Raw genomic sequence first — 9,587 nt, forward strand, 5'->3', positions numbered from 1 at the left:
CCCGGGGAGGTGGAGAGGCAGTGGTGTGCTGTGTGGGTGACTCAGGGATGCTTGACCCTGGTGGCCTGCCCTTTGGTTTATGACCGCCACCTCAGCAGCACCAACCTTTGTCCCCAAGGGAGCTCCTGTCAGGTGGGTGGAGGCACCAGGCCATCTCAGAAGGCCAGTGGCTCGCCGAGTGGTGAAGCAGTCCCGCACCTGCAGCCTCCAGCACCATGGGGACAGGGCGACGCAGCCGGTCCTTGCGAGGACCATGGCCCTCCTACGGCAAGCTCCAGGAGCCCTGGGGGAGGCCCTCGGAAGGCCGACTGCGCCGGGCGCTGAGCCTCAGACAGGGCCGTGAGAAGCCCCGGTCCTCAGATGGAGGCCCAGAAAGGCTGGACACCCCCGGTCAGGAGCGGCTGCCCGGGAGCTTGGGGGACACGGAGCAGCTGATCCAGACTGAGCAAGACGGCAGCCAGAGGTGGCTGAGGCAGTACCAGCAGGTTTGGCTGAGGGCTGGTGGGTGGAGGGGTGCGACAGGGGAGGGGCGAGACCCCAAGCAGAGGGACCCCGGGGAGCAAAGGCTCAGAGGCAGAAATGGATGGGGCTATAGACCAAGAAGACAGAGAGCTGTCGGGGCAGGGGCTGCAGAGAGAGGTATTCCAGAGGGGCGTGAAGGTATTTGGGATTTATCCTGTGGGCCCTGGGGAGTCAGGGAAGGTTTTGGAGCTAATGGATGATACAGTCAAAGCTGTTCTGAGATGACCAGTCTGTCAGTGTGTTGGATGGTGGATTTTGCTGGAGGCAAGAGATGGGTCAGTACAGCTTCTCCAGGGTTACATGTCGTGGTCCCTTCTACCCCCAGAAAAGAGGATCAGGACCCCCCTGGATGGGCGCTGCCTGCTGGCTCCTGCCTTCTGGGAGAAAGGGTGCCTAGTGAAGGGGCTTCTGTCTCTGGGGTCTACCACCCCCTCCTGGCTGTAGGTGGAACAGCACCTGAAACCCACTCCACAGTGGAAGGACCTGGGCTCTGATCTCAACCCCTCCTCTGTCTTCCAGAAGATCAGGAGAAGGTGGGAGAGCTTTGTCACCAGCTTCCCCAACGTGACCCTGAGCCGGTCAGCCTCCCCACAGCCCCCGCTGGGCACCACCAGCTAAGGAGGCCAAGAGCGGTGGGGACGCTCGCTGCACCCGGATGAGACGGCACGCCTGCTGAGCGACCTCTCCGTGGCCCTCTGGACTGTGAATGGGGTGACCGCCTCTACATGGACTGTTCCCGCCTTCCCTAGTGGCGCGCCCAGGCCTCCGCCACCAGGACAGAGCTCGGTGAAGCCAGACCCACGGCTGAGAGGCTCTGGCACATCGCCTGGTCACTGGGCCATGCCCGACCCACCCTTCTCAGTGGCTGCCAGCAGTGGGTGGGGCCTGGGCCTCCCTCCCCGACGGTGAGCCCATCCCCGGGGCAAGGACCACGTCTGGCCTGTGTCTTGTCGCGTGTTGTCGCTGTCCTCACAGTCTCCCGATGAAGGAAGTCCCTCCCTGCTAGACAGAGGGGAGAACTAAGGTCCGGAGGGGGGAAGGGCTTGCTGTCATTGGCATCTCTGGCCCCACCCGTACCCAATGCCCAACACTGCGTTGAACACAGGAATAAAGGTTGCTGAGCTAAAGTAAATGATTTTCCTGCTGACGAACCGGCCCCCAGTGTTCTCCCAACCCCTGGGGGCAGGAGGTGTCCAGAGCTTCCCAGATGATGGAGCAGAAGCGCTGGGGGTGAGGGTGGTGGAGGAGGGGGGGTCCCCAGGAGGCTGGGCCTCACCTGCCACTTGTCTCAACCTGATTCTCCCTGTGCTGACCTCAAGCCAGCTTCGGAGGGCCTGGATCTTGCCAGCTCCTTGTCTTTGTGCTCACCCCCAAGGCAGAGCTCACCTTAAGGACCAGAGAGGCCAAGGGGCCCACCCAGGGCCACACCAAGGGGAGGGTCTGACCCCGACGGGCCCGAGCTCCTTGAGAGGCGCTGGCACTTCCTGTGGGGTCCCTGGGGCTCTCCCAGCTCAAGCAGACCCACGGTGCAAGGTGAGGGAGCAGCTGTAAGCAGCCTGGGTGTGTTCTGGGGTGGAGGGGGGAGGCCTGAGGACCCAAGAGACAGAGGGGAGGCTTCCTGTTCCCCAGAGCCCAGAACCCTGCAGGGTCCTTCGGGAACAGGAACGGTACTGGCAAGATTTTGTCCCAGAGAGTCCCAGCCTTCCAGACCAAGCCTCCAAGCTCCCCTTCTTCCCTCATCTGCCGGCCTGATGCAGAGCGTCCAATGGGACCCCAGCCAAGGCTCGGGGTGGCAGTGGCACCGAAGTAGAGCCCCCTGCCACTCTGTGATATGAGTGCAAAATAAACATTCCTTGGGTTAAGCCACTGTTTGGAGGCCACTTGTTACAGTCACGCCTATTAGCATCCCCTGGAAACTCGGAGAAGGCAGGACTATTCACTCATCGCCAACAGTTACCTTACTGTCGGTCTCATGAAGCAGTTGTCGGATTATGAAACGGAGACCTGGAAGATGAGTAGGAGTTAGCCCCGCCGAGAGAGGGCATGTGGGTTTCCATGGAGGAAGGGGACTGGGCGAAGGCCTCACGGTCAGAGGGAACACAGTGCATCATGCATCTAGAGGTGCAGACCACATGACTGGGCTAGGACACAGCAAGTGCCCCTGGCTTCGGCTTTGCACACATTTACAGCAAATGATCCCCCTCCATGCCAACCCATTCCAGTATTCTTGCCAGGATAATTCCATGGACAGAAGAGCCTGGAGGGCTGTGATCCATGGGGTCAGGCATGACTGAGCAACGAACAGCCACTCCCGCCTCCCCATCTCCCTGCCTCCTCTGATGTACCAGGCCTTGCCCATCCTGGTTTCATCAGCACAGAAGGCTTCATTATCACAGGCTGGGCAGGCCATTGGCAAGCAGACCCCAGAGGACGCTGCCCACATCATGGTTATTCGTGGCATGATGTGGCTCCCCACGGAGCCCTCCCGACAGAGGCAGTCAATGTGGCCCAAGCAGAGAGGAGACTCCAGAAGGGCAGAAGCCCCGGAGACTCTGAGCCTATCCACCCTCAGGCCAGCATCTGCCCAAAGATCACGGAAAGTCATCCTCACCGAGGGAACTTCCCTGGTGGACCAGTGTATTGCAAGGTGATGTGGGTTCAGAGCCCGCAAGCCTTGGAACGGCTAAGCCCGCATGCCACAACAAAAGATCTTGCACAATGCAACAAAGACTGGAGGAAGTCAAATAAATTTTTTTTTCAAATAAATTTTTAAAAAATAAAAAAATTTTTTAAATAAATGCAGTATGGAAATTTTACACAGGTGGAGGGGGGGAGACATCCTTGCTGAGTCAGTTTCACACTTCTTTGTTCTGTTCACTGCCCCCAGAGGGCAGAGCCTCTAGGCCTCTCCCGTGCTCACAGGGGTCTCAGAGCCCGAGCCTGGAACTGGAGGGGCCTGATCTCCTTCACCTCTCTGCTCAGCTCCATTCTCTTTTCCGTTCAGCATCCCTGCCACACACAGCCTCTCTGGGCCTGCGCCCAGAACTGCAGGGCTCACAGCTTGTCAAGCTTTGATATCTCCATGTGACCTCTGCCCCCGAGGGGCTCACAGTCCTGCGGCAGAGGGAAACAGACAGATGACCGGCTGCTCTGCCTCGAAGCAGAGCGGAGTAAGTGCTCCCTGGGCAGCGTGGTGAGGCAGATTGAGCAGGAGGCCCTGATGCCTGAACCAGTGTGAAGAGCTCTGGGCTTGGCCGGACATCTCTCCCTCAGCTTCCTGAGGCCTGCAGCCACACCAGATGGGAGGAGGCTGCAAGCAGGCGGGAAAAATTACCTTACGGCAAAAATGGGGCGGCAGCTGCACTAATGGGGAAAGCAGGGGACACTGTATCCCCAGGCACCTCTCAGAGTGAGGGCAGTGAATTCAGGCTGGAAAGGCCCTCGGGGCCACAGAGATCCAGGCTATTTACTTTACAGATGAGGAAACCGAGGACTGGCCCCACAGCAAGCCGGAGGCAAGACTTAGGCTCCCCTCCAGAGCTCCCAGGCAGGAATTCTGCACCCACCTGCCCTACGCACTCCAAACCCCCTTCGTCAGGGTTACCAAGCTCAGTGTGTTCAGCCAGTCAGGGGGCCAGGGAGGGCCCAGGCCTTGGTGTCAAACCCAGGACCCAAGCTCCTATCCAGCACCTAACTTACCCTGTGACCCTGCTCCAGTCCTCCTCTGGTCTTTTTTTTGTTTTTTCCTCCTCTGGTCTTGATTTTCTCCTCTGCAAAATGGGCATGATGATCTCTGTGCCCTTCCTTGAGCTGAATGGCAGGTGAGGTGGCAAGTGTGCAAAATCTTTGCAAACTGGAGTGTGTCGTGTCCTGAGAGGGAACGCCAGCGTCCTCCTCCTCCTCAGGCTCAGCACCCTCGTCGTCAGGCTGAGAGCAAAGCGTGTAAAAGCTCTGTGGCTAAATGCCCAACTTCTGCCACCTGCTAGCTGTGTGACCTTGGGCAAGTGGCTTAACCTGTCTGTGCTTTGGTTTCCTCATCTGTTCCACAGAGATAATAACGGTCCCGCCTTACCCAAGTTAATGTATGTAAAGCACTTGGAGCAGGTAGCCCTCGGTTCTTAGTAGCCAGTTCCAGGACATTCTCCCCGTGTGACCCATGGCAGGTCCCTTTTCTGAGCCTCAGCAGTCTCCTCTGGGAAATGAGGCTGCTAATAATAGCACCTGGTTCGAGGTGTCTTGGGGATGAGAAGGGTCAAGGCACACACACCCTGAGCCCAGGGCCGGGCCACGGAAGCACCCTCTCCATGAGAGTCTGCAGAGCCTGGCGTGTCCTCAGCTCACCTTGGCTGAGACGGACCTTGGCAGCCCCGCCGGCGTCAGGATCCAGGAAAGTGGGCCCGACCGCAGACCAGACGGCCGCCCTGGGGCCTCCCAGGAGGTGGGCTCTCCTTTAGCGCCAGGGCTGGGATGGGCGTGGGAGGAAGTGCTGTCTCCTCGCACACCGCACCCCACCACCACCCCACGCGCTACTGTGGCTGATGATGAACCCTCCCTGCCCCCACCCACCGCCAGGCTCCCAGCTCTGAGCACCAGGGCCAGGCGATCCATTCAGCCAACACTCAGCAAGGCTAACTTGGAGCCCTGCTCCTGCGAAGACTTCAGAGATGACAGGCATCGCCGTGCACGCGCCCCGGGGTGACAGTCCGGCAGTGATCCAGCACTCCAGAGCCGGCTAGGGAGCAGAAGTGCCCAGAGAAGGGCGAGGTTAGCTCTTGGAAGGAGGGCATCAGAGCCGGCTTCCTGAGTAGTGGACAGAAGAGCTGAGTGTGGTTCACTCCAGTGGAGGGTTGGAGAGGGCGTGCCAGGAAGAGGGAACAGCACGTGTGAGGCATGGAGACTTGGACCAGATAGAGCATTTGGAGATCAAGGCATGACTCGGTTTTGCTGGGGAGAAAAATGGGAGTCGGGGAGGTGAGAACAGACAGGCAAGCGGGAGGGGCTCAAAGGACCTGGGATGGACTTCACCTGAGGAGTCCCAGGGAGCCGTGACAGGCTTCCCCGAGAGGAGAGGAGGGAACGGAGAGACATTCCCGGTGATCCCAGGAGGATGGGGAGGGGAGCAGACCGAATATTCCCACATTCCAGCTTAGAATTTAGGGGTCTTGGAGGGAGGCAGGTGGCTCAGATGTGGACGGTATTGACACAATCAACACAATGTAACCAGGACTTCCCTGGGAGTCCAGTGGCTACCGCTCAGCGCTCCCAACAGGGGGCCAGGGTTTTAGGGAATTAGATCCTACAGGCCATAACTAAAAGTTCGCATGCAGAAACTAAAGATTCTGCAAGGAAGATCGAAGGTTCCATGTGCTGCAACCAAAGACCCCGCAGCTCAGACAAATAAATAAATAAATGTTACAAAACAAAAACAATGTAATCAATGCGTATCTAACCACAGTTCCTGGTCCAACTCTACTGGGAGGGTGGTTGAGGGGTGATCAGGAGGGCTCCTCTTCCATTGTAGAAAGCCCATGGATGATGTCTACATTTGAAAAATCAAGAAATTGCCATGAAAGCATATTATCTAGAAATCCAGAGGTAAATCCCAGAGGAAACACCTACCCGAGCTGAAGCTGTGTGTGTGTGTATGTGGGGGGTGGGGGGCGGTGGGGGTGGTGGAATGGGAGAAAGCAAGAGAATGATGGTGTCCTCACAAGTTTGTTGTTCAGTCACTCAGGCGTGTCCAACTCTTTGTGACCCCAAGGACTGCGGCATGTCAGGCTTCCCTGTGCTTCACCATCTCCCAGAGTTTGCTCAGATTCATGTCCATTGAGTCAGTGATGCTATCTAACCATCTCATCCTCTGCCCCCCTCTTCTCCTCCTGCCCTCAATCTTCCCCAGCATCAGGGTCTTTACCGGTGAGCTGACTCTCTGCATCAGATGGCCAAAGGATTGGAGCTTCAACTTCAGCATCAGTCCCTCCAATGAATATTCAGGGTTGACTTCCTTTGGGATTGACTGGTTTGATCCCCTTGCTGTCCAAGGGACTCTCAAGAGTCTTCTCCAGCACCACAATTCAAAAGCTCTCAGCCTTCTTTATGGTCCAGCTCTCTTCATAAGTGTAGACTTCTATTTTTTGAACTAAGTACATTTATTGCTTCAATAATGATAATAAGAAAGAAATAAATGAAAAGATACATTTAACATAGATTCCTTTTTTGACCACAGACTGAACCTGAGCCTTCAGCAGTGAAAGCTCAGAGTCCTAACCACTGGACTGCCAGGGAATTCCCTAAAGTCACTTTAAAAAGTAACACAGGGCAATTGGCAAATTTGGAGTATGGTCAAGATACTAGATAATAGAATGCCATCTTTGTAACATTCCCTGAATTTGATGGTGTGGCATAAGAAATACATATTTGGTCTCTGTCCCTATTTCCTGGCACAGAGCTCCTAAAACCCTAGGAATTTCCTGAGTGACAGAGGTGTTAGGAGCATCTTTTGTTATTTGTAGTAAGCCCTTTTCAACCAGATTGTTTACCATTGAGCCACTTGGAAAGTCCCATATTCACTTTATTTGGATACTAATTCAAACTATACAAAAAGTAAAGATTTATGAAATATCTGGAACTTTGAATATTGACCAAATTTTTTAAGATGTCAGAGAACAATTCCTCTTTTGGCAGTGAAAATGATAATACAGTTATACTGATAAAAGACTTTCCATCTATAAGATTAATCTTACCTTTTGTGGATAAAATGATATGTTACTTACTTTAAAGGTGAGGGAAGTAGACAGGAATGAAGATGAAGCAAGATCAGCCCTGAGCTGATAATTGTGAATCGGGGTGACGAGGACTGGATGAGGGTGGGTTTTCTGCTTAATTTTGTATATTTCAAAAGTCTTCACAACCAAGTTTTGAGAAAGCAGTCCTCTGTGTAAGTGGTGACCCCATGGAGGTGGCTAATGTACCTGAACAGCTCTGGACCCCAATTCACCTGCCTGGATGTGAAGCTGGGGGCAGGGTGCTAGTGACAGCGTGTTAGATGACTCTCAAAAGGGCTTTGTCTGGTGACAGAAACGCTGTTGTCCAAGGTGTCAGGGGAGACTCTGTTCCCAAGTGTTTCATAAAATGTGAATGTTGAAAAATGCATTCAAAGCAGGATGTGGCTGTTAGCTACTCTGCTATTGTTGACGACGATGGTAATGCCCGTGGTACAGGCTTGGTACAGGCTTCCCCTCCCCCACACAGTGGAGGATACGTGCTACTTTCCAGTAGGATGGAGACCCTGAGCCTGACACCAGGAGGAGCAGAAGAGAGGGGCCGGATGTGTGGAGCTCCAGACTGTCCTGGCCAAGGCAGGAGGGACCACTTACCTCTGTATATTTGGAAATCTGTGGGCGGTGTTTATTTGCTGGGAAGTCTGGGTCCCTTCCTCTGGGGGTGCTAGAAGCCACAGGAGCCAAAGAACACAAAGTGGAGGTGGGTCTAGAGTTGGCAGCGTGGGGTGGGCTGAGGCCAGGGCAGGTCACGGTGGGAGAGAAACAGTCACAGACGTGGTGGGGTCAGAAGTGGCTTAGGCAGTGTGGGACGGCCTGGGCAGCACCACTGACTTGCCGGGTGGACTCAGATAAGCGTCCCCTCTCTGGACCTCAGCTTCTACATCTAAGCAGTTATATGCAGGGTCAGACAGGCCAGGTAGGAATCCTGGTTTTGCCACTTGCTGGCTCTGGTGTGGTCTTCCCAGGTGGCACTAGTGCTAAAGAACCCACTCATCAGAGCAGGAGATGCCTGAGACAAGGCTTCGATCCCTGGGTTGGGAAGACCCCCTGGAGGAGGTCATGGCAATCCAGTGGGGCTCATTGCAGGGATGATTCTGCTTTCTCATCCATGAAATGGAGACAACAAGGGGACCAGCATGACAAGCTGTCCTCAGAAATTGGGGAGGTGACCTGCAGAAGCTCTTAGGGGGGTTAAGTGCTCCAGGAATGCTTGCTACGTAACTATAGGTACCATAAACAGCTCAGACAAGAGTGTGCTCAGTCTTTCAGTCGTGTCTGGCTGTTCGTGACTCCATGGAATGTAGCCCACCAGGCTCCTCTGTCCATGGGATTCTCCAGGCAAGAATACTGGAGTGGGTTGCCATTTCCTCCTCCAGGGGACCGTCCCAGCCCAGGGATCTTAGGTCTTCTGCATTGGCAGGGGGGTTCTTTACCTCTAGTGCTGCAAGAGATGCCACAAGAGATGTGGAAACAAAACGTAACTAGACAGTGGGGAAGCCTGCCCAATACCACATCATCATCTCACCTGTCAAACGGATGGTGCCCAGTGTTGATGAGAGTGTAGGGAAACACGTGGTGTTGGCAGGAGTATAAATTGGTACAATCTTTGGAGGAGGCAATTGGGCTGCAACTTATTATTTCTTTATTTTGGCTGCACTGGATCTCCATTGCAGGGTGAGGGTTCTTCTCTGCAGTATGCATTCTACTTGCAGCGTGCATGCTTACTTGAGGCATGGGGGGGGGTCTTAGTTTTCTGACCAGGGATCGAACCTGGGCCCCCTTCACTGGAAGCACAGTCTTAACCGCTGGACCACCAGGGAAGTCCCTTGGGCTGTAACTTTTAAAATAAAAATGCCAGTGCCCAGTGTGTTCACTGTAACATTATTTGTAATAACAAAACTTAAGAACAAACTTGACCCTTCAATAGGAGACTATGATGCACCCATACAATGGAATATTTTTCAATACAGAATAAGTGTGGAGATTTCTCTGGTGGTCCAGTGGATAAGACTCTTCACTTCTAGTGCAGGGGGCTTGGGTTGGATCCCTGGTCAGAGAACTAAGATCCCACATGTCGAAACTAAGAACCCAGCACAGCCAGACAAATAAATAAAAGTTTTGTTTTTGTTTCTTTAAAGAAAAAGCATGAAGTAGACCAGCTGCATGTTGAGTGTAACAGTCACTGCACCAACACTGTATAGTTCATCGAATACTTGCCTCTCTTAAATGTCATCTTCACAACTCTGGGTTAATTATTATGTTATTCCCATTTTACAGATGAGA

At 54.2% G+C, this 9,587-nt stretch overlaps 1 protein-coding gene across 3 annotated transcripts; it reads left to right on the forward strand.

Moving 5' to 3' along the window:
* On the forward strand, positions 1 to 1,654 carry C28H11orf86 (chromosome 28 C11orf86 homolog). 3 transcript variants are annotated; one of them, XM_070457107.1, is made up of 2 exons: positions 1 to 485; positions 967 to 1,654. In XM_070457107.1, the coding sequence occupies exons 1-2, from the start codon at positions 216 to 218 to the stop codon at positions 1,138 to 1,140; spliced, it is 444 nt and encodes a 147-aa protein (XP_070313208.1). In that variant the 5' UTR covers positions 1 to 215; the 3' UTR covers positions 1,141 to 1,654. The 3 variants fall into 3 exon arrangements, with proteins under 3 accessions (XP_070313208.1, XP_020743459.2, XP_020743458.2); XM_020887800.2 differs by having other exon boundaries at positions 12 to 485; positions 1,045 to 1,654; XM_020887799.2 differs by having other exon boundaries at positions 18 to 485; positions 1,042 to 1,654.
* The last annotated feature ends 7,933 nt before the right edge of the window (positions 1,655 to 9,587 follow it).

The sequence above is a fragment of the Odocoileus virginianus genome, chromosome 28 (genome assembly GCF_023699985.2).
Source record: "Odocoileus virginianus isolate 20LAN1187 ecotype Illinois chromosome 28, Ovbor_1.2, whole genome shotgun sequence".
In the NCBI taxonomy this organism is placed as follows: domain Eukaryota; kingdom Metazoa; phylum Chordata; class Mammalia; order Artiodactyla; family Cervidae; genus Odocoileus; species Odocoileus virginianus.

Excerpts from the sequence above, each read along its gene's own strand:
- C28H11orf86 (XM_070457107.1), top strand. The coding sequence starts at position 216 with ATGGGGACAGGGCGACGCAGCCGGTCCTTGCGAGGACCATGGCCCTCC. Across the intron at positions 486-966 it reads GGCTGAGGCAGTACCAGCAG|GTGGAACAGCACCTGAAACC; the intron begins GTTTGGCTGAGG and ends TCCTGGCTGTAG.